The sequence below is a fragment of the Eptesicus fuscus genome, chromosome 1, assembly GCF_027574615.1.
Source record: "Eptesicus fuscus isolate TK198812 chromosome 1, DD_ASM_mEF_20220401, whole genome shotgun sequence".
NCBI classification, from domain to species: Eukaryota; Metazoa; Chordata; class Mammalia; order Chiroptera; family Vespertilionidae; genus Eptesicus; species Eptesicus fuscus.
Window position 1 is genome coordinate 27231203 of NC_072473.1, and position 25651 is coordinate 27256853.

General features: G+C 38.4%; 1 protein-coding gene across 1 annotated transcript in view; it reads left to right on the plus strand.

The window, feature by feature from the left end:
* The window catches only part of CFAP47 (cilia and flagella associated protein 47), a 502125-nt gene that overhangs the window by 197667 nt on the left and 278807 nt on the right, over positions 1-25651 (plus strand). Inside the window, exons 32-34 of the mRNA XM_054720946.1 lie at positions 15231-15312; positions 16867-16953; positions 25382-25574. Coding sequence (XP_054576921.1) covers positions 15231-15312; positions 16867-16953; positions 25382-25574 — 362 coding nt within the window. The remainder of the gene's footprint in view (positions 1-15230; positions 15313-16866; positions 16954-25381; positions 25575-25651) is intronic.

Here is a 25651-nt window from a genome sequence, read left to right on the forward strand (position 1 = left end):
ATTATTAAGACATTTATCCCATCATACCTATATTACTTTTCTAGGGCTACCATAACAAAATACCTCAGACTGGCTGGTCTAAACAATGCAGATTTATTTTTTTCACAGTTGGAGGTTGGAAATACAAGATCAAGGTGCAGGTAGATTGGTTTCTTTTGAGGCCTCTCTGTTTGGCTTGCAGATAGCCACCTTCTCTCTTGTCCTCACATGGCCTTGCCTCTGTATGTACATACATTTGGTGTCTCCCTCTGTATTCAAATTTCATCTTATAAGCACTAGTCAGATTGGATTAGGGACCACACTAATGGTCTTATTTTACCTTAATCACCATCTGAAAGGCCTTAACTCTGAATAGTCATATTCTGAAGTACTGAGGGTTGTTTCAACATATGACTTTTTAGGGAGACACAGTGACATATGTGTTGTATTATAAAAATTTGTACATGCTGTTATATTTTCCAATACATTTTTATTGCTAAATGTGAAATAATATGCATAATGTTTCTTGTCCTCTGTGCCTGTTATGGACTGGATTTTGTTTTCCCAGAGTTCAAATATTAAAGTCCTAACCTTTGGTGTGACTCTATTTGGAAATAGGACCATTCGGGATGTAATTACTTTAATGGTGCCATAAAGGTTGATCGCTAAGCTAATAAGACTGGCACATTATAAAAAGAAGAAGAGGCCCCAGAGATCTCTCTTCCCCCTTTTTTTGTGGGAGCACAGAGAAAAGGTTATGTAAGGACACAGCAGAAAGTAGCTATCTGCAAACCTGGAGGAAAGATTTCACTAGAAACCAAATTTTGTTCTTGGATGTTTTGGCTCCAGAACTGTGAGCAAATACATTTATCTTGTTTAACTTACTAGGGCAGCCTGAGCAGATTAATATTATCTAATATTAATTATCTAATATCCCCTGATATAATATCATTTGTTTATAACAAACAATAATTTTTATGATGTGGTTAATTTTTACTGAAAAAAAAACTTTTTGATTTATAATTCCATAATATACGACTAAAACAGAAGCAGAATATAAACACTGTAAACCCTAGGTTGAAAATATAAAGTAGGAGTCCTAGTTGGTTTGGTTCAGTGGATAGAGCATTGGCCTACGGACTGAAGGGTCTCGGGTTCAATTCCAGTCAAGGGCACATACCTGGGTTGTAGGCTTGATCCCCAGTAGGGGGCATGCAGGAGGCAGCTGATCAATGATTCTCTCTCATCACTGATGTTTCTGTGTCTCTCTCTCCCTCTCCCTTCCTCTCTGAAATCAATAAAAATATATTAATAAAAAAAGAAAATATAAAGTAGGATATTACATAATATAAAGCTACTATAACCCATTTCTTTTGGGTTTTCTTTAAATTTATTGAAGCGACTTTGTTCAAGATGATCATATAGGTTTCTGGTGTGGGTTTCTATGTTACAAGATCTGTATACTGCACCATATGTTCACTACCCAAAGTCAAATCTTTTCCTGTCACCATATATTAAGACCTCATTCTCCCCCAACCCCCTTCCCTTGGACAACCACCACACTGCTGTTTGTGAACGAGTTTCAGTTTTATGTCCCACACATGAGTGAAATCATATAGTTCTTAGCTTTTTCTGACTGACTTACTTCACTTATCATAATGTTCTCAAGGTCCATCTATGTTTTTGCAAATGGCACTATTTCATCCTTTCTTATGGCTGAGTAGTAGTCCATTGTGTATATGTACCACATCTTCTTTATCCAGTCCTCTATTGTAGGACACTTTAGTTGTTTCCTTTTCTTGGTCACCATGAATAATGGTGTAATGAACACAGGGGTGCATATATCTTTGTGAATACATGATTTTGAATTTTTCGTGTATATACCCAGGAGATGAATTGTTGGGCCATATTCTTAATTTTCTGAGGAATCCCCAGACTGTTTTCCATAGTGGTTGTATCAGTCTACATTCCCACCAGTAGTGAATGAGGTTTTCCTTTTTTCTACAACCTCTCTAACACTTGTTATTGCTTATCTTGTTGATAATGGCCACTTTAATAGGTTTGAGGTGGTATCTCATTGTAGTTTTGATTTGCATTTTCCTAATTGCCAGTGAAGGTCAACATCTTTTCATATATCTATTAGCTGTTCGTATGTCTTCTTGGGGGAGGTGTATTTTCAGGTCCTCTGCCCACTTTTTGATTGGGTTGTTTGTTTGGTATTGAATTTTATGAGTTCTTTATATATTTTGGAAATAAAACCTTTGTCAGAGCTACTGTTGGCAAATATCATCTCCTATCTGGTTGGCTGTCTTTTGTTTTGTTGTCAGTTTCTTTTGCTATGCAGAAGCATTTTACTTTGATGCAGTCCTATTCGTTTATTTTTTCCTTTACTTCCTTTGCCATTGGGGTCAAGTTCATAAAATATTCTCTAGCCAAGGTCCATGAGTTTGGTACCTATATTTTCTTCTTTGTAGCTTATTAGTTTAGGTTTTATATTTAGGTCTTTGATCCATTTTGAATTAGTTTTTTTACATGTGAAAATCTGTAATCCAGTTTCATTCTATTGCATGGAGCTTTCCAATTTTCCCAGCACCATTTATTGAAGAGACGATCTTTACTCCATTGTGTGTTTCTGGCTTCTTTGTTGAAAATTCTCTCTACATGTAGTATTATAGCTGGGTTCTCTGTTCTGTTCGATTGATCTGTGTGTCAGTTTCTCTGGCAATACTGTACTGTTAGATTATCTTAGCTCTGTAGTATAATTTAAAGTCAGGTAGTGTGATACCTCCAGCTTTGTTATTTTTTTTCTTGGTATTGCCTTGGCTATTTAGTGTCTTTGGTGATTCCATACAAATCTGATGATTTATTGTTCTATCTCTAAAAAATGACTTGGATTTTAATGGAGATTGCATTGAAACTGTCCATTAATTTGGGTAATATGGACATTTTAACTATGTTGATTCTTCCAATCTATGAACATGGTATATTTTTCTATTTTGTTGTGTCTTTCTCAAACTCTTTTAATAATGCTTTGTAATTTTAAGAATATATGTCTGTCACATTCTTTAGTATGTTTATTCCTAGGTATTTTATTGTTTTGGTTGCAATTGCAAAAATAATTGTTTGCTTTTTTTTTTTTTTCATTTCTTTTTCTGCAGTTTTGTTGTTAATCTACAGGAAAGGAATGGATTTTTGCACATTGATTTTTGTATCCTGCAACTTTACTCTATTTGTTTATTGTTTCTAATAATTTTTTGGTGGAGTCTTTATGGTTTTCTATATACAGAATCATGTCATCCAAAAAAAGTGATAATTTTACTTCTTGCTTCCCTATTTGGATGCCTTTTATTTCTTTCTCTTGTCTTATTGCTTTGGGTAGTACTTCCAGCACTATGCTGAACAAGAGTGGTGAGAGTGGATGTCCTTATCTTGTCCTGATCTTAGAGGAAAAACTTTCAATTTTTCACCATTAAATATGGAATTAGCTGAGTGTTTGTCAGAGTTGGCCTTTATTATGTTGAGGTACTTTCCTTCTATTCCTATTTTATTGAGTGTTTTAATCATAAATGGATGTTGTATCTTATTAAATGCTTTTCTGCAGCTATTGCTAAAATCATATGATTTTTGTCCTTTCTTTTGTTAATGTGGTGTATTACATTGATTGATTTGCATATGTTGAACCATCCTTGTGCCCCTAGAATGAACTGCACTTGATTGTGATGTATTATATTTTTGATGCTCTGTTGTATTCAATTTGCTACTATTTTGTTTAGGATTTTACATCTGTATTTATTAGAGATATTGGTCTATAGTTTTATTTCTTTGTGTTATCTTTGGGAGGTTTTAGTATCAGGGTTATATTGGCCTTGTAGAATGTGTTAGGAAGTATTGCCTCTTCTTCAATTTTTGGAAGTGTTTGAAAAGGATAGGTTTTAAATCTTCTTTAAATATTTGGTAGAATTCACTGGTGAAGCCATCTAGTCCTGGACAATTGTTTTTTGGGAGGTTTTTGATACTTGTTTCAATTTCCTCACTATTGATGTCTATTTTGATTTTCCAATTCTTCATGATTTAGACTAGGAAAATTATATAATTCTAGGAACTTATCCATTTTTTCTAAGTTATTGAATTTGATGGCATGTAATCTCTCATAATATTGTAATATGATCCTTTGTGTATCTATGATATTATCTGTGGTGACTTCTTCTATTTCTGATTTTGTTTATATGGGTCTTTTCCCTTCTTTCCTTAGTGAATCTAGCCAGAGGTTTGTCAATTTTATTAATCTTTTCACAGAACCAGCACTTTGTTTTATTAATTTTGTATAATCTTTTTGTTTTCTATTTCATTCAATTCTGTTCCCATTTTTATTATTTCCTTTCTTCTGTTGACTTTGTGTTGTTTTTGTTCTTCTTTCTCTAATTCCTTAAGATGTGATGTTAGGCTCTTTACTTGGGATTTCTCTTGCTTTTTGATATAGGCCTGTAACAGTATAATCTTCCTTCTTATTACTGCTTTTCCTGCATCCCAGAAGCCTTGATGTGTTGTATTGTTATTCTCATTTGTCTCTCTATATATTTTGATCTAATCTTTATTTCTTCTTTGATCCAGTCATTTTTTAGTAGTATGTTGTTTAATCTCTATTCATTTGTGGGTTTCTTTGCTTCCTTTTTGTAGTTGATTTTTAATTTAAAGGCATCATGATCAGAGAATATGCTTGGTATACTTTCAATCTTCTTGAATTTGTTGCCCATCTTTAGATGTTTCAGTGCACAGGTGTTTCAGGTACGCATCTGTGTTGAGCAGGGATTTCTTTGTTCAATTATAATTGTTAACTTGTTGAAATTTCAGGTGGAGAAACAAGGGGTTATCTCACACCGCCATTCCTCTGACATTCTGCATCTTTCTTTATTACTAATTTCTAATTCCTGTGATATTTTTAAAAAATGTTTCCATTTACCAAAATACACTTAAGAAAAAAAGCTCCCTTTCCTTTATAAGTAAATTCAATTCCATGTGTGACTTTATTTCTTCTAGCTTTAAAAACTATACTGGCCAATCTAACTCATTTTGTTACAGAATTTACCAGGCGACTGAAAAATACACAGGAGTACTTGGAGATACAGGAAAAACCCATTTATTTTCAGATGTTTCGCATGCACTAGTACAGTGACTCAGGGGTGACTGTTTCTCTCCAAAACCCGAGCAAGCCAATCTGGAGGAAGCTTTCTCTTTATACCCTTTGGTTTCTTTGTCCCCAAATAAGAATCAGACTTCTGGACCTTTCACAGGCTTTGCAAAAAACCCCGTGTGTTGGGATGGAGGCTGTGAGACCACACCTAAAGGCCTGGCCTGGCACCAGCACTGATAATCCCCTCCAGGGGTTGTGTTAAGGTTCATGGTTTATGGTCTCTGTGAAATGGGAGTATTTAGGTAAACAGTTCTTGCAAGACCAGAATATTAAGGAAGGAGTGGTGACTAGACTGTAGGCTAACAGGAATGTGCATTAGGGATACAGAGTCAGGCTACTAGCAGCCCCCTCCCTCCCCCAACTGTCTTATTTTCCTCATCAGTTTGACTCAGTGGATAGAGTATCGGCCTGTGGACCAAAGGGTCCCCAGTTCGATTCCAGTCAAGGGCACATACCTCAGTTGCAGGTGCCTCCCGGGCCGGGCCCTATCCTTGGTGAGGATTAAAAAAAAAAAAAAAAGACAACAAAAAACTATACTGGCCAGAGTGGCTCAGTTGGTGGGTCATTGTCCTGTCTACTGAAAGGTTGCCAGATTCATTTCCAGTGAGGGCACATGCCCAGGTTGTGTGCTCAATCCCCGGTAGGGGTTGTGCAAGAGGCAGCTGATTGATGTTTCACTCTCACATGGATATTTCTCTCTCCTCCCTGTCTCTCAAAATCAATTAAAAGAAAACATGAACAAAAACAAAAAAACTGTACATTCTTATGCATGGTCACTATGATATCTTATTTAATGGGATTGTATCTAAGAATGAAAATATTTCCAAGGAAATAAATGATTCTGGATAAGTGAGGTAAAAGAGCATGGCTTTTGAATTGATAGAAGTCTTAAATTCTACCTCTTTTATACTCCTGTGACTTTGCACAAGTACTTACCCTGTTTAAGCCCCGATTTCAATATCTGTAAAACTGAGGGTTGTAATTCTCAATCTTGATAATAGAATAGATAGAATAAAATGTGTAATACATGATGCACAGTAGATGACAGTGATGATGATGATGAAGTGTAATAAATTATTCCTAATGGCTTTCATGGGCTAAAATGTTTTCTTAAATTCTTCCAATACAATAACCATTAGTGCATACTGAACACTGATTCTTTTGGCATCATTGTCATTGAAATAGAATATTTTTAAAAATCTGTGATCCTATTAGACCTAAATGTCTGTTCACATAAAGAATACCAGAGAATCAGTGTTTATCAACTGTCTTTATATTTATAAGTTAAATGAAACCTTTATTTAAATTTTTATAAATTTAAAATCAAAAGCACATGACTTTTCTCTTAATTTTAACACTTCATACCCTTGGCCTTTGACTTATTCAATAAAGTAAGTGCTTTAATTCAATAAGGCAAAAATTGTAATGCCATTCTTATTTTAAAAATTAGTTGTGCTTTTAAAATCTTATGAAATAATAACTGTCAACAAAAGTAGGAGGTTTGGATATTAGGTCTTTATTGTTTTTGCAATATAAAAATCAAATAGTTTTCTGATAGCATCATTAAACTCTATGGTACTTGTGATTATCATGGTATTCTTGTAGCATTATTTTTGGCACAGCTCCCGTAATGTTGACATTCACATGGGAGGTTTCTGTTTTGACATTTTGTGGTATGAGGATTCAGGTATAGAAGAATGATTTTGGCATTAATGCCAAGCCATTCAAATTCATTGTTCTTTCCATAAGCAAACATATGCCTATGAGGATATGCTGGCTCTGATAAAATTCCTCAACATTCAGAATGTGGCAGTAGGATTAATAAAATTGGGTCATTAATCCAAAATATGTGCATATGTTTCAGCATGGAAAAAAGTATATAAAATGATAATAAATGTTATTAGCTTCCCCATTTAGATTTAGTGACAGCAGGTGAGGACTTTTGTACAAGTGAAATTATATTTATTTTGTGCGATTAATGAGAAAGTATAATTTTTGGAGATTAAGTTTAGAATTTAATAACTCATTACATCTAATTTTGTTTTGTTCTACTCAGGGTAAACTTGGAAGGAATATGCAAATAGAAAGCCTAGAATGTAAAGGTATAATCCAATCAGTTATGAAAGTTAACACTATAATACTACTGACCAGACATAAACTATTTTTTTTTATTTGTTTTTTATTGAATTTATTGGCACAACAAAATTATACAGGTTTCAGGTACACAATTTACAACACACCATCTGTGCACTGTATTGTGTGTCCACTCCCCCAAGTCTAAATATTGACAAAACATAACTGTAAATATCGTCTTAGGGATTGATGAAGTTAGGTCTTCACATAGATATAAGATAAACAGAAAGAAACAAGCCTCTTGTAGTGGATGAAAAATAATTTTTTATCTTCCTTTCTAGGTTCTTGGCTGTAATAAAACACATTAACAGGAGGAAAAAAAAGAAACAGTTTAATTACATGCATACATATGGTAGTCCTATAGAGATGTGAGACTGGAAGGCAGCCAGAAGATTGAAGCTTATATATTACTAGAGGCCTGGTGCACGAAATTAGTGCCGTTGGTTGGGGGGGGGGGGTGGTCCCTCAGCCTGGCCTGCGCCCTCTAGCAGTCTGGGAGCCCTGGGAGGATGTCCAACTGATTGCTTAGTGGGCCGTCAGTCGGACATCGTTAGCATTGCCACAGAGGCTGGAGAGGCTCCCACCACTGCCACTGTGCTCGCCAGCCGAGAGCCCGGCTTCTGGCTGAGTGGCGCTCCCCCTGTAGGAGCACACTGACCACCAGGGGGCAGCTCCTGCATTGAGTGTCTGCCCCCTGGTGGTCAGTGTGCATCATAGTGACCGGTCATTCCACCATTCAGTCATTTGTATATTAGCCTTTTATTATGTAGGATATGCTGTAGATGAGGCCCCCTAGAACCATAAGAAATGCAAAAAATTCACTGTTAACTCATTCTCGAATTGCCCCCACTTAAAATCAAATTGGCCCCGCTGTGGGGCATGTGCTGCACCTTGGGAACCAGTGGGCTTGACACTTTTCCTCTCTGAGCTTCATTTCTGAATACATATGCATATACCATGGGAACTGTAATCTCTTCTCTGCCTACCTCATTGGGTTGTCATGAGGAGGTTCTGAGCTAATAAACCTAGAAATGTTTCATCAAGTAAGTGATGTCTAAAATGGGAAGGGATTATTATTTTTAAGCCCATGGATACCCTCGCAGGTAGCAGGTGCTGATTAGGGGAGGAGGGCATGATTGTTTCCTGGGACTGTAGCTATTGAAGCTTTGCAGAGGGTTCTCCAGGCCTAGTAGGGGCAGGCTCTGGCCAGCAGCCCTGTAGAGGTGGTCATCCCTGGAGGCGCTGGCGGGGGGCAGGGAGTTAGGGGGTGCTGAGGGGGGGGGGTGAGGCCAAAGGGGGAGTAACTGTCAAACCTTCCCACTTGGCACCATTCTTTAAATTGCACTTGGCTGTTTCATAGCTGTATGTGCTCTGGGCGGGGCTCCAATCTCCTGGAGCCTGGTGTGGGCCTGGCCAGGGCAGAGCCAGGCAGGCTAGGAGGGCGGGTTTAGCTGGGCCCCCATGAAGGTTCAGAGCACTTCCTCTTCAGAGTGTGGGCTGCTGCTGTGTGTGTGTGTGTGGGGGGGGGAGGGTTGGGGGGGGAGTGGGGGAATGGGGTGGTGAAGGGGGGAGGGGCTGATCCTGAGGGGCTACTCAGGCCTGCCTCCACCTGGGTCTGGAGTTGTAGGGCAGAGAGGCGAGCCGGGCCCCAGTGGAGGGGGCCCCAGGTGCCTCAGGGGTGCTGACAGGTGGTTGCTGGCGTGCTATTGTTGTGGGTGCCCCTGGTGGGGGTGGCTGGGGAAGAGATTCGGGAGTTGGAGGTGTGGGCTGCAGCTACCCCCAGTTCTAGGGGGCCTCATCTACAGCATATCCTACATAATTAAAGGTCTTCTCCCCGGGGGTGCGGGGGCTGGGGTAGGGTGTCCATGCAGGGGGATTGGAAGAGCTCCCCTTGGCGGCTTCCTCTTCCTTCTTTGCAGTCCGGGCTCTTGTCAGGCATTCTCCTCAGATGCCCAGGAACTTGGCTCCAGGCTCCCTACCCCTGCTGCTTGTTCATCAATATGCAAATTGGTTGTTATGGGGACACTGTAATGGCAATTAGCATATTACCTCTTTATATGTATAGATTCTGAGCTAAGGAAAGAGTTACAGGAGTCCAGGGCTACAAACTTTGTGGATTGGAGGCGGGAGCAGGGGCTGAGAGGGAATCTGAGTGGGGGAGGAAGAAGTGTTTGTTAAACAAGAGTTATCCTACCAGGCAGGTCTCTCAGGTGAAATGTTATTGCTAGTAATAGCTCTCTTCCAGGTAAAGCTTCTTTTCTAATGTAAATTTCCTTTATAAATGTAGATTTTCATTACAAAGGGTAACTTCTACTCTATTTTCTGAGCTTCTCCTGTGTCTGTGGTTTCTCCAAAGAGCATATTTGGGGTGGCCTATTCTTCTCTTCATAACAGCGTCTGTAAAATGCTGTTAAAGAACAAAATTCAACTGAGTAAATTTTAAAAATCTTATTGACTTTGTTCCAGAATTTATAAATCAGACAGCATCCCTTCTAGCCGAGAGAAGGAGCTCCAAAGAGCTACTATACAAGGCAAGATATTTTATAAGCAGAAGGGAGCATGAAAAAGGAAGTTGTACTGAGGCAATGCAGTGGAGAGTGGAATTGATAACTGGCACTGTGAGCTGAGGTTTTTTTCCCAGGGTTGTGCTCTCAACGCGAAGAATCAGTTCCATGGACCAGAAAATTTAAGCAAAAGTGTGGAACATTTATTACAAGCAGATTCAGACTCCCTGTATGGGGGAAGGGAGCACAATAATGGGCTTCCCCTTTAAGCCTTATAGTCCAGAGGCATATGTTTGTTATATCTATCCCTGTTGTCACCTGATTGATTCCCTCAATTGTTCTTGCCCAGCAATGGACCTGAACTTTCCCTGTTTCTATGTGTTCTTTCTCTGTTCCTGTGTTGAACTTTCTCTGTTTCTATGTGTTCATGCACCTTGTTGCTGCAGGCCCTCCCTTGTTTTCCCATGCCTCTGGCTTTGTGTCCAAAAACATTTTATTATTTCAGCATGATTGGTTTCTGTTATTAGACTTTGCTCAAACTGCCGTGTCTGCCCCTGCCTATATTCTACCTGCCTTTGTTTCCCGTTGGACCCCTGCCCTATTTGCCTGCGTTTCAAGCTAACTTCTCTCACAATGAGCCACCCCAAAAAGTGCCACTTCGGCATGTGGATTATTTTGAATTGAAGGCAGTTGTGACTCAGCAGACTCAGGAAATACTTTCTTCTCCCTTAACTGCATAAAAGAATTTAGATAGAGAGCCTGCACCCTGAATAAGCTATTACCAGAGAACTTTTTATATCAGAAAAGCTTATTTGCATGGCAGTTCAACCATTTGTTGACCAAACATCTGCTCATCTCATTTTCCTATGAATTGTCTGTCTCTCCTTTGAAACCCCAGACCCTTACCCCCTTTTCCTCAATTACCTGGCTGCCTTGGAATTTCATTTCTTTATGGGCTCTCATGGATGGATATTTAATTTGTTTTTCATTTGTTAATCTGTCTTGTGTCAATTTGATTATTAGACCAACCAGAGAACCTAGAAGGAAAGAAGGAAAACATTTTCCACCCCTGTACCACAAAAAGTAGATTGGCTATGGCAAAGTCACTTTCCTTTAGGGGGATGGCAAGGCTGTACTATCAGGGAGATTACCTAACTAATGCTGATTGGGCAATTCTGATGGAATGTTTAAGATTCCATTGCTGGGAGAGCCAAACTGTAATTAAGTTTTGGTTTGGTGATGTGGGGCTTAGCCTATGCAGCTCCATTTGGAGCCTGCTGTCTTGTCTTTACCAATGCAAAGCTGTATTCTTACATTCTCAACTTTTTACTGAGGACTTACTCTCTGCTGGACACTATGGAATACTCAAATGAATACCATGTGGCCTTCCTCCTCAAGAAGCTCTCAGTTTAATGACTCCCAATAGCATTCTATAGAAGTGGTCATTTCTTCCTGAGATCCTGTCTTGGCTTTGGATGCAAGGAAGTATTCCAATTTCTTCATATGTCTGTCTTTCACTCTCTAGGATTTCAGCTTAACGGGGCACATTGAGTTCTTATATAGGCTTTAGGTTGGCTCCTCCTGCTAAGAAGGATCCCAGTGGACAGCAGATGATCTGCACACAGCGAGGGCTCAGCCCAGATTAGCATTAAAATTAGATTTTATGTAAACCTATAGTAATTTGAATATAATTAAGATTCATAAAAATAATGTAGATGCTTCCACCCCCACTTCTCTTTTTTATTCATTTGTGCTGTCTTCAAGGTTTCAGAATCAACTTAAGGCTCCTTTCTCCTTTTTTCTTCATCTCATATTTCAGTAGATCTAGGACTGCAAACTGCTGAGGGTGTTCCTAAGTTGAGTACTAGATGAGGCATTTTTCTCTGGTAAATGCTTATGGTGAGTGGGGTTCTATGCTCACTCAATGAGATTTATACCTCAATACCCAAATCCCTTCTAGGGAACGCTCCTGCCAAAACTATTAGATGTCTATAGGTTCTGGTGGTGATGGATATGCATATGAAGAGTTTATCTTAAAATATTTCAAGGAATTTGACAGTGAAAAAATAAAGTCTTAAATGTGATAAATGTTTTTAAATGTATACAGTAACATAAATATATAATTGCTGCTTGACCTATACTACTTTATATCATCAAAGAGGCCACAAATTTGAGGTGTTCTCTTTGTAAAAATAATTGATGGATTATGTTATATCTGGGGTTTTCTATATTCAGGCATATGTGTGTTAGGGTTGCTGAAGGAGGAATACACAAGGCTGAAAGTGGTAAAGAATTATAAATTTATTAGATCATCTGGAAACCAGATGGGCTGACTCCCAAAATGGTGCCAGTGGGCCAGATTAGGGGGAGTGGGATATATATGTCTCCAATGGAGGTCAGAGTAAACAGTGGGCAAGAGTCTGGGTGTAGGCAGTCTACTGAAAACTGGGTGAGGCAGTTTACTAGAAACTAAAAGCAGTTTTCATATCTTACAAAACCTATAATGAGAATAATAAAAAAAACCTCAGGTAGGGTGAGAGCCCCAGGCTGGGCATGATGGAGTGCAGGGAAAAGGTAGAGTCTATGCCTAATAGTCCAGCCGTTTTTTTTGTTTTTGTTTTTTTCCCCCTGTAAGCTGAGGGTCTGTCTAACATTTTCTTCCTCAAGGATTTTAAGCACTGAATTCTTTAAGAGAAAAAGGGGTGTCGGGTCTCTTCTATAACTGCTTCCTGCTGAAAGGTGGTAAGGTTTTTCTTCAAAGCCAAAAATCCTTGCTCTCTTTCAGAGGGACGATGAGGCCTGGGCACAAAAGGAGGTTGTGATGGTATCTAGGAGTGGTGTTTTCTGAGTACAAATAGGGCTTGTAACTTGGTGGAGACAAACTGTTTTATAAATTTTAGTATTATTAGGGAAACGCTAGAGCATCAAGAATTATGACAAATAGTCTGGTGGAAGGAAAGAGACATTAGTCTAGAGGGTTGTGGTCTAGTATACCAAAATGAGGTTTATTCTCTTAAGTTCATTTGTCCTTGAGTATGGTTGACAAATGGCATAATTGGATTTCTGCTGTCTCTCTCCCTGAGTAGGTTGATTTAAGCTATTTACCCTCTGGCTGGCAAGGAATAGTGCAAATAATTTATTCTTAAGTGTCCTTGGTTTAGGGACCATAGGATTTACCAGATAGCTGCGGATTGCTTGGCATCTAGATTTGCTAGATGGCTGCAAATTGCTGTTTATATCCCAGTTTCCCTATTCTGCTTGTCCTGACTTACTGACCTGTGTCATTTATGTAACTTCCTTTTAAAATTTCTCCTTACAAACCTTCTATAACTTTCACAAACCTTTCTGCAACTGTCACAAATCTTTGATAACTGGAACGGTGAGCTGAGGTGTTTTCCCAGGGTCGTGTCTCCCGATGCCAAAGAATGAGCTCCTTAGACCAGAAGATTTCAGCAAAAGTGTGGAAAATTTCTTACAAGCAGATTCAGACTCCCAGCAAGGGTAGGGGACCCCATAATGGGCTGCACCTTAAAGCCTTGTAGCCCAGGGGTATATATTTGCTACAAGCCTGCTCTATGTCTACCTGTGTCGTCACCTGATTGATTCTCTCAATTGTTCTTGCCCAGCAATGGACCTGAACTTTCCCTGTTTCTATGTGTTCTTTCTCTGTTCCTGTGCTGAACTTTCTCTGTTTCTTTGTGTCAGTACACCTTATTGTTGCAGGCCCTCCCTTGTTTCCCCATGCCTCCTGCTTTGAGTCTAGAAACATTTTATTACTTCTGCTTGGTTGGTGCCTGTGATTAGGCTGGCTCAAACTGCCGTGTCTGCCCCTGTCCATTTTCCACCTGCCTTTGTTTTCCACTGGACCCCTGCTCCCATACCCTATCTACCTACATTTCAAATTAATCCTCTCACCTTTTTACAACTTTCATAAATTGAGAGAAGTTAGCTTGAAATGTAGGCAGATAGGGCAGGGGTCCAGTGGGAAAGCCTGATAACAGAAACCAACCATGCTGAAATAATTAAAATGTTTTTGGATACAGAGAGGGAGCATGGGAAACCAAGGGAGGGCCTACAATAAGCAAGGTGTACATACACATAGAAACAGAGAAAGTTCAGGTCCGTTGCTGGGCAAAAACAATGAGGGAATCAATCAGGTGGTGACACAGATAGATATGGAGCAGGCTTGTAGCACATATCTACTCCTAGATGGACTTGCTTTGCTGGCAACCCATTCTTTGGGCCCCTCCCCTTGCGGGGAGTCTGAATCTGCTTGTAATAAATTTTCCACACTTTTGCTTAAATCTTCTGGTCTGTGGAGCTCATTCTTTGGCGTCGCAAGACACGACCCCAGGAAAAACACCTCAGCTCACCATTCCAGTTGTCAAAATAACTAGCTTTAGAATTCACTTTCTTTTTTCTTCAAAATTTATTTCTATGTCCCATGCCTTCTATTACCAAAACCATACAAATTTTCCATTTAATTAGAAATTTTAACTCTTAGAAACCTTAATTTTCCAATGGTAACCAAAAAGTAAACATTTTAAAATTTTATAATGTTATGTCTTTTTCCATGACTATATCTACTGCCTAATTATGATTTAAAGCAAAATCTGGAAAGCCTACAAAAATGTGTTTATCAGTTATTGGTTATCTAGGAATAATCCTATCTAATAAAGAGGGAATATGCTAATTGACCCTCACACCATTGCAAAGATGGTGGCACCACAGCCAATAAGGAGGGATATGCCAATTGACTGCCCTGCCCTCAAAGATGGTGGAGCCCACAGCCACAAGATGGTGGTGCCCAGTCCCCGCAGCCCTGTCAGTCTCCTCAGCACCCCAGCCACCCAGGGCTAAGGCTTGTACTGCCGGCAGTGGCAGCAGCAGAGGTGTGATGGGGCATCGCCTTCCCCTGATTGCCAGGTCACCTCCCGCCCCTGAGGGCTCCCGGACTGTGAGAGGGGGCAGGCCGGGTTGAGGGACCCCCCCTCCAGTGCATGAATTTTCATACACTGGGCCTCTAGTATAGAAAATAGTTGCTTTATTTTTGATGAAGAAAGTCAACTTTGTATAGTTTATTTCAATGTAAATAAAATGTGATTTTTTTAATTGGTTACTGCTTTGATAATAGGGGCTAAATCAGGACTCTCTATATCCCGTTAACATATAAGGATTGACATGAATGATTAAAGGCACTTAGTAAGATCTTTCTCATTAATCAGCTCTATAAAGGAAACATCATATGCACATTTTATTGTTAAGGGAAAATTTTTAAAGTAATTACATAATTGTTAAAAATTAAAATTTAATAAACAAACTATATGACATTGAAATGATATATTCCAAGTTGAAATGCAAGTGATATACAAATTGTGAGTATTATACTAAAATAATTTGGATTTTTCCTTTTTTAATTTTAGAGATCGAGGAGCATATGTTTCTTATATACAGCCAGAATATCTGTTTGAACCAGAAGATTACAAGAAGTGGGTTGAAATGAGAGTAAGTGAATATAATTTCTTGGAACAACTGCTCAGATATTGAATTTACTGGTTTTGGGTATTTGCTTGAAAGTTTTATTTCAGAATCCTTAAATATTTATTTATGAAATATCCTAAGGATTATGCCTCTGTGGGTGACATATACTAGTATATATATATTTTTTGTATTTGTCTAAAAATCTCTGTAGAGCCTTGGCATAAATGATCACATGGTTTTCTTAAATCTATAAATAATTGCTTCCTTTAAGGGATTTAGAAACGAAGAATGGAGTGTGCTTATGTAAATTTTTTTCTTAAAATGAATTTTTAGATTATATATCTTCCCCCCGACAAAATACTGGTTTAACTTCTCCACCACTTGTCACTTCCCTTTTTTTAATTTTACAGGAGGATAGGGTGAATTTAAATAAGATATGCATAGTTTTTTTGAATTATGCAATTCATTTTATGGAAATCTATTGAGAAGGAGTATTGTTCTGAGATGTCTGCAGGCTTTGAGGCAACTCTAGTTGTGGTACTGTTACTATAGTCACCACATGACATTAGTAGTAGAGCCAGGGGTCTTTTCTTTGCCACTTTCCTGAGTCTCTGTGGCTTAATTTAAAGAGTGTAAGAGTGTGGCTCCTAGGGGCTCTGAGTTCAGAATAACTTTGCATTTCATTCTGCTATTTTTGCCCTAGATCTAGCCAAGGTGTTTTTCCTGGGGTCATCTCTTGTGCCTCGAAGAATGAGCTCCACTGAATGAATACTAGTAAATCTATGGCCTCAATAAAGGGCTATGAGTTCCAGAAAGTTACCTGTGTTGATTGTTTCTATGACTGGTGCAAGGGGAATTAATATATATATATATATATATATATACACACACACACACACACACACACACACACACACACACACACACATATATATACATACATATATATATGTTATATATGTATGTATATATATATATTTTTTAATCTATTTTTATTGATTTCAGAGAGGAAGGGAGAGGCAGAGAGAGAGATAGAAACATCAATGATAAGAGAGAATCATTGATTGGCTGCCTCCTGCATGCTCTCTACTGTGGATCGAGCCTGCAACCCGGGCATGTGCCCTTGACTGGAATCGAACCTGGGATCCTTCTGTCTGTAGGTTGATGCTCTATCCACTGAGCAAAACCAGCTAGGACAAGAGATCTTGACTGATGTATGAAAGGGACATGTAAAGGTTTTATTAAAAGAAAAAATATATATGCTCAATAGTTAAAATTTTGAACTTACATTTGCCTTGCATTTTAATTATTGTTGTGATTTTTTTTTTAAAGGCTAAATCCTTGTCAGCATGTTCTTCTTTGCCTAAGGAAAAGCCAGCATGTTCCTCTTTACCTAAGGAAAAGCCAGAATGTTCCTCTTTACCTAAGGAAAACCCAGCATGTTCCTCTTTACCTAAGGAAAACCCAGAATGTTCCTCTTTACCTAAGGAAAACCCAGAATGTTCCTCTTTACCTAAGGAAAACCCAGAATGTTCCTCTTTACCTAAGGAAAAGCCAGCATGTTCCTCTTTACCTAAGGAAAAGCGATATGTTATCATAAATATGACTGAGTTTGAAGCCTGGAGTCAACGGGCATGGACAGATGTACTCCTTCAGATATACAAGGTATCATTTCTCTTCCTGTTCATTACTAGGGTTTTTTGGTTAAATTTACATAGATAGTGTATTAGTTCAGGTTTAGGCAATATTGCTATAAAAGATTTAAAAACTTAGTGGCTCAAATAAGATATAATTTTATTTGTCTTTCTCATGGAACCGTGGAGAAGTAAGTGGTCTAGAGGCAGAGGGGTGTCTCTTCTATCCTCAGTACTGGGCTTTCATCCTGGGTCAATTTCTCAGAATAAGGAAGAACAGATAAAGGAATAGAAGACAAGTAAGTTCCTTTTAAGGATATTTTCTGGAAAATGCATCATTTCCCTTTCACATTCCATTGGGATGAATTTAGTCATGTGACAGCATCTAGCTTTAAGGGAAGTTGAGAAGTATAGTCTCTAAAATTGGTAGCTACAGGCATTTTCCAATATTAAAATTAAGGATTAAAAAGTGGATATTGGTGAAAATTATGGTCTCCACCTGTAATGTATAATATTCTCTTGTAAAGTTATGTGGAGATATTCACTGGGAATCATATAACTGTAGGCAAGATCAGGTGTTGATGAGATTCTCCAATTAACTTCATGCTAAGGTGCATGTGTAGGTAAATTAACGTATAAATTGTGCCTCCACTACTGTATTTTTATTGCTTAAACAGCACTGGTTTCAGTCCTGGAATCATTTTCTAGTGTCCCAAGGAAATATGGCACTATACATTTTGCTCACTAAAGCCTATGGAGGCTTCTGTTCTATCCTCACTTATGAATAGGGTGAGCTATAAGATAGGGAATTAAAACAAAAAAGTTAAATTAAATAAAAGCAGCAGTTAGTCACTCAAAGGAAAGGACAGAATTAAAAGCTAAATGGCATTATATGTCACAAATTGCTTTTTAAATGTGATCTTGTTTAATCTTCACAACCAACAAACCCCAGTTTAGAGAAGAGGAAACTAGGGTTTATAAGTATACCTACTTCCTTCCAAGATCTGCTTTTGGCCTTATAAAACCATCTGATATAAGAAAATTTTATTTATTCCTTGCTCTCTGCTGGGGCCCAGACAGTTCTCTGCTGCTCTCTGGCAGTCTAAAACCTTCATGGCAGCCAGTTACCTAGGCCTACCTTCTGGAAAGTTCCTTCTGTTACATATTCCCACTTACTCCTCTTCTCTTCTTTCCACCTCAACCTGCCCTGTCTTCCTTGCTGTATGTCAAGAGAAGAAATCCTATTTTTTCTTGATTAATTCTGAGAAGAATGAATGTAAACATCCTCTAGGATGTTTGTGACTCTCAGCCAAACTTATAATTGGGAAAATACATTTTCTTCTTTTATTAACTCCAGTCTGCATGATCTGTCATTTTGCCCAGTGATAAAGAGGAATAACTCCAAAACAGAAGATTAGCACATGCTCTAATTTAGGGACAAACTAGTCCTAATCTTGCTTTATGGACTTGATTCACACACTTATTATTTATTCATTTATGCAGCATTCATATATATGCTTAGTTCATTTAATCTGTCGTCCCCATCTATGAATCTGTATTTAGAAACCAAATTTCACTTGTAAACTTAATAGTGTGTCACCTACATAGTAGAAGCTCAGCAAATATTTGTTTAATGAATTTATTCAACCACTATTATGTTTCAGGCTCTATGGGGATAAGAGTAAACTTGATATATTCTATATCCTCAATAATTTTGTGTCTTGGAATATATTAGCAAGTAAGTATATATAATTACAAGGAAGCATGACAAATGCTATGACAAGGCAAGCCCAAATAACTAAGGATGAGTGCCCATAGAGAGGATCCTGACTTTTCTGGTTCGGGGAAAGTTTCCAGGAAGAAGATCAATTTAAACTGAGTCCTGAGAAATGTGCCCTAGCTGGTTGCTCAGTGGTTAGAGCACCAGCTTATGGACTGAAGGGTCTCAAGTTCAATTCCAGTCAAGGGCATGTACCTCAGTTGCAGGCTTGATTCCCTGCCCCCAGTAGGGGCATGTGCAGGAGGCAACCAATTGATGTGACTCTGTCTCTCCCCCTCCCTTCCACTCTCTAAAAAAAAAAGAAATCAATGGAAAAATGTCCTCGGGTGAGGATTAACAATAAATAAATAGGTAGGTAGGTAGGTAAATAAATAAATAAATAAATAAATAAATAAATAAATAAAATAAACTGAGTCCTGAGAAATGATAGGTGTTTGCCAGGCAAAGTGGGGCATAGTTGAGAAAGAGAGTACGGTTTGTGTGAAGGAGGCAGTAGATGAGTTTTATTGGAGGAAAGTGATGGGGGGGGGGGCGGGGCAGCAGATAGCATTTTTCAAGATAAGGAAAATTCAATATGGAAATGCCTGAGGTTAGATGGAACATGGTACATTTTGAGGAATAAACACAGTATTTGGGACAGGGGGAAGGGAGGGGTGGGTAAGAGCAGTGGACTGTGATCCCAGACAAAAATTGGATGACTTCATAAGCCAAACTAAGGGATCTGGACTTCATAGACTTTAGCACAAGATCAGTACAGAGGTATTGAAGGGTTGTAAACATGAGCTTGACATAACCAGGTTTGCATTTTACAGAAATCACTATGGTACATTATAGAAACTGTTTGGGAATGCATTTTAATGTGTGGTGCTAGGAATGCTGGTGGTAGGAAAGATGAGGAATGGACAGCATTCATAAATAATAGGAGTAGAACTCAGGCTTGGTGAATGACTTGATCTTGGTTGGGGAGGGGGTAAAAGAGACAGAGAGGTAAAAGATGATAGTGGGTTTCTTGTTGGGTGACTGAGTAAAATTTGATCCCAGTCATTGAAATAGAAGACAAGGGATAATAGCATTTTTATTAGGGGCAGAGGGTGGAACTGAGTAAGAGAACATGATAAATTAATTTTAGTTTTGCTATATTACAGTGCCTGGTATGATTACTGGTGGGCATATCCTTGAGTCAGGAAAGGGACCTGGGTGGCAACACACATTTGGAATTCTTTACTAATGCCATGATAAAGTCATAGGAGTGGATAAGACTGCCCAGTTAGATGATCTACAGAGCTGTGGCTTCATGTATTGTGGCTAAAGTGTGGGTAGCTCTAGGTGCTCCATTAAATCAGAAATGGATTGGCAATTTCACATGAAAAAGCAAGCAATGTTGTTGAAATGAATTCTCAAATTAGAAATGAAAGATTGTGATTTTCACACAAATCCCTTTGGGTTCTCATTATTGAATTCTCAGAGGTCATGCATGCAATTCAAGACTGCCTTTGTCAGTTCTTCTTAGCTAATTGTTTAGATAACAGAATATAGCTTGTCTCATTCAATTTAATTTTGTGTCATTAGGTTATTTTTGCTTGTTAAATTTGCATAATTAATTGTTGCTCTTTCCTTGCATTATATTCCCAATTCACAAAAATGGCTAAAAAGTGGGTCATTGAAGCATGAGTGGTGAAAGACAGTAACAGAAACATTCAAACTCAGAATGCTGTTCTAAGTGTAAATTATAAATAGGGATCTTATGTGGATATAAAGGATGAATCTGTATATACTGAAACAAGTGAATGTGATATTTTTACAGAAGAACCTGGAAAAGAAAAAGATGATAAGAAATAAGTATCTGAATAATTTTAATGAACTATTTATTCATTTGTTCACAGTATTCTGTCTATCATAAAGTTTTCTTGTATGTTTTTTTAGAACAGTGGCACAATTCTGTCAGATATTTTGAAATTTTTAAACAAAGAGCAGTGATCTTTCTGGTTAATTAAACACATTTTTCCTGAACCACTTCAGTTCTCTCTATAATAAAATTGGAGTATTTGTTGCTAAAGGTCAGCGAGACATCAGTTCTAACTATGCATTATTCAGAATTGCATGCCCATGTAGAAAACAAACAAAAATGGTACAAGGGATCATATTTCTGAGGAATATTTAAAAGCAATAAAATATGATTGGAGTGAAGCAGAATTGGCAAAACTCTTTAATTAAATGGCTTTGCAGTATGTCCCATAATGTCAGTGACATCAATGTGGAAACACAATTATTCTCACAGATTATAACAAATATTGCATGTTTTGATTGGATATAACCATGCATAGGGAACATAAGAATAACTCTTTGCATGTGTGTGATAAATATGAACAAAGTATATGATGACATTTTATTCTCTTTATTAGTGGTGGTCTATGTGGTTTCCTAATGCACATTTAGTGTTTTTTAGGGAATAAAATAGGGAGAAAAAAGCTATAGAGTGAAAAAATCACATAGGTCAGAAACCCAATATTGACAAAACCAAATATTTAAATAGGAAAAGGAAGAGAATCCTACAAATGAGCTTCAAATAGGCAGAAAGATTACAGTGACATTTTATATTATGAACAAGGAGGAAAGAGAGCCTTTGAGGAATGACATGGTTAATAGTATCAGGTAAAATTGAGAGGTTTCTTGAGATGATAATGATGAGTCGGGGAAGGTCACTAGGTGGGCCTTGGTTTAAGGAGCTAAAGGAATGAAAGAAAGTGGTGACCTGTAATTCAACTGGTGACCTCTTGGTTCCTGGAAGGATGCCTAGTGAGCATGTTTTGATATTGCTGAAAAATAACTGGTCAGGAGGGAAAAGTTAAAGATCCAAAAGGTAAAAAAGACAACTGATGCAGTACTATTCCTAAGAAGATGAGAAGGCCTGGCATCTAGTACAAGAGAAGGGATAAAGGATTGCTCAGCCATTGCAGCTAGAGAGAAGGAAGAAAAGTGAGTGCAGATGCAAGAGCTATTGGATATGTGGTAGGACACTGCACTGTTCTCATTAAGATATCATCACTTTGCTCTTTGAAGTTCTGAGAAAAACTATCATATAGGCTGAAAAGGAGGGAGGGTTGGTAAAGATGGTTAAGAAGCCAGGAGCCACCTTAGCCGGTTTGGCTCAGTGGATAGAGCATAAGCCCACGGACTGGAGGGTCATGGGTTCATTTCCTTGGTTGCCCCAGTTGGGGTGCATGTGGGAGGCAACCAGTCCATTTGTCTCTCACACTGATGTTTCTCTCTCTGTGTCACCACCCCGCCCTTCTACTCTCTCTAAAAATCAATGGCAAAAAAATATCCTCAGGTGAGGATTAACAAAAGAAAAAAAGAGAAGCCAGGAGCCATGAATAGTGGGAGTGAGAAGACAAGGGAAAACAGAATTCTGGGCCTGCAAACTTCATCTTTAAACTAGAGGCCCAGTGTGGGATTGAAATAGTGGAGGCACCCCGCCTCACACCACTGCGCCTGACACCATACATAGTATTATAATATTATTGACTATATTTCCTATGCTGTACTTTATATCCCCATGACTATTTTGTAACTACCAATATGTACTTCTCAATCCCTTCACCTTTTTTACCCAGTCCCCCAATGCCCTCCCCTCTGACAGCCATCAGTCTGCTCTCTGTATCTATGAATCTCTTTTGTTTGTTCACTTATTTTATTCTTTAAATTCCACATATAAAGGATATTATATGGTATTTATCTTTCTCTGACAGACTTATTTCACTTAGCTTAATACCCTCTAGATATATACTAGTAAATGCTGTTGCAAATGGTAAGTGAAAGGTGAACATGGTGATATGCAGGCAGGCTAAATAACTATCTCAGACATTGATTAAAGAAAATTGAATTTATTTAAGGAAAGGGATTGGGGGGATGAGATATCCCAAGGGAAGGACTGCACAGCACCGAGCTAAGGGGACATTGGGTTAATGATGGCAGCCAAAATATACTTGGGCCAATTAAACAAGGAAGGGCATAGAAGAAGCAACAGGAAAGCCGAGGCTGGGCTGCTTTGGCTCACTAAGAAGTCAGAGAAAAGGGGGCCTTGGAGACAGGTTCAGGGGGTAAGCCCAAGACAAGCTTCCACTGCCCATTGTTCCCCTGGTTGCAAGTCTCATGGGGTCCCTTAGAGGTTGGGGGATACGTGCCAGTCAGGTAATGGCATGGGCATGCTCCTTGGAGGGCAAATACACACTGGGTCCTTTGTCCTGAGCATATTTATCTTTCTTGCAGGTAGAAATATTTGGGGAGGTCTTAAGGGAGAACTCCCAGGGGAGGGTCCAATAGAATATTCATCAGCTTGTCAGGTGTGCTCTTTCAGGGTCATGGTCTCCACTGATTGGTTAGTGCCAGGGCAGGGGGTCATTAGTCAATGTAGCTGGTTCTGAGGCAGTTACATCACTTGTCTAGTTTTGCTGATTTTCTGGGCATGGAGCTGGAATATAACTGAGACCTAGATGCTATCTTATGGAGGAAAAGGTCAGGGGGGTCTAAACCACATGACCAGTGATATGCTAGGGGAGGAAAGGTCACCCTGGGGGTGAAGTTCTTGTTTTCCCAGTTTTGCCCCTTACTAGGCATCTGGGGCTTTCTGCCCTAGTGAGTTTCTATACCTGGCCCATCATCTTTGCTCTGGGAGATACAACATTCTGGGGGTCTAACTGTACGATTTCATTCTTCTTTATGGCTGAGAAGTATTTTATTGTATTTATGTACCACAGCTTTTTTATCTACTTGTCTATGATGGGCATTCAGATTAATGTTATATCTTTTACTACCAGAAAACTCCCCTGTGGCCTTAGTCTCTTCCTGGAGCTTTCTCTCCACCTCCTGTCTTAACTGAAGCTTGTATCTTCACCCCAAAATCAGTTTCCTTGTGGTCCTCTTTAATAGGGGCTGTTGATGAATATGCATGAATGTTTCTTTTCAGTTTTGTTGTCTCTCTTTTCCTTTTTTTTCTTTTCTATAATTCTTACCCTGTGGGATTAAATTAGATTCTCTTTACAAAAAATTGGTGGTGTTGATAATATTTAGACATAAATGACTGTAAGAAGTTTTGTTATGGTGATAAACATTTATGGTATATTTGAACAATGTTTATTAGTTATATCCTTCCACTTAATCTGATCAATGGAAATGTAAACTTCTAAAAATTAAATCTAGTCTGAGTTTTGCTGATTACTACTTAAATTATGTTTTCTATGCCAATTGGAAAAATACACTGAGTGGTCTCTGAATGCATAATAATCTGGCCACTCAGTGTATATCCTATATAATAAAAGGCTAATATGCAAATTGTCCCCTCGACCAGGAGTTCTACCAGCAGGCAGGCCGGCCAACTGCCCATGCATGAATTCATGCACCAGGCCTCTAATAGATATAATAATCTGGCCACTCAGTGTAGATTAAAATAATCCATAACTTAAAAAAATCTGTCATTGAAAATGAATAAGCCAGATATAATAGCAAAATTAATATGGAACTGGTAGTGCATATGATAATGATTGGATAACACTCACTATATGTAGGTATGTACTGTGTTATTATGATTTATAATGATAAATATATATTTGGTGTTCATTCTCATTTCTGGCACAGAGCTTTTTTAAAAATATATTTTTATTGATTTTAGAGAGGAAGGGAGAGGGGAGAGAGAGATAGAAACATCAATGATAATAATCATTGATTGGCTGCCTCCTTAATGCTCCCTTACTGGGCTTGAGCTCCCAACCCAGGCATGTGTCCTTGAGCGGAATTGAACCCACAACCCTTTAGTCCACAGGTCAAAGCTCTATCCACTGAACCAAACTGGCTGGGGCCTTGCACAGAGCTTCTTAAACCTTTTGGAATTTCTAAGTGGTAAGAGTGAAACAGGGTGTCTTTTTGTTATGTTAATTATGTGGCTTTTTGAAAGGACCTTACTATAGGGGCTGATTATCAGAGGAATCAACAATGTGATTAAAAGGTTAGAACTTTATGTTTTATCCTCAGCTCTGGAATGGCAGAGGGCTGATGAAAACCAACAAGAGGTCATCAAAACTTCTGATTTATAGCTAGTTGGTCAAAAGTATAGGTAACAAGCTGAACTTGAGACTGGTGTCTGAATTTAGTTGCCAAGGAGGGGGTCATTGGAACCTCCAATGGATAGTTGGTGGGTAAGAGAGTATACTGACAACCTGGGCTTTTGATTGGCAACTGAAATAGTAGCCTTGTATGGCTGAACCTTCAACCTGTGTAATCTGATACCATCTCTGGATATATAGTGTCAGAATTGAGTTAAATTGTTGGAGGTTCTGCTGGTGTTTGATAATTGGTTGTGTGGGGATGGGGATTCTACCCTCCACCTTCCACACACACACACTCGAAAATTGGTGACCAGAATCCTTAGATAATAAGCTGCTTCTTGTAAATTACATAGCATGGTATCTTATAGACTAGATGCTATAAAGGCAAAAAGTTGGGAATTTAAAATGGGCACTAGAGGTTATCTTAACTATTCTTTCACTCTTGAGTGAATGTAGCTAAGCAGAAAATACTGATGGCCTTATTTTTCTATCTGTCATTCTTTTATCTACTCTTCAGATTTTTATTTTGCCATTCAGGTCTAGTATAATTTTTTTTCCTCTCTTTTATTCAATTTTAGGTTCTGATATTATCCCACATTGTACCACATTCCATAGATGACTTGCCTCCCATAAATATGCGGAAATCACCAAAAGTCAATCCTTGTTTTGTAGAAAGCAATGTATATTCTGATTCTGAAAGAATTCTGCTTAGTTGGTTGAACACAAATTATGAGAATGCCCGACATATTGTATGGAAAAACTGTAAAAAAGGTAAGAATTTTTTTTTTCTTTAAATAAATCATTATAAGTTGTAGTCTGACAGTGTAGAAGGAGCTGCAGAATTGGTC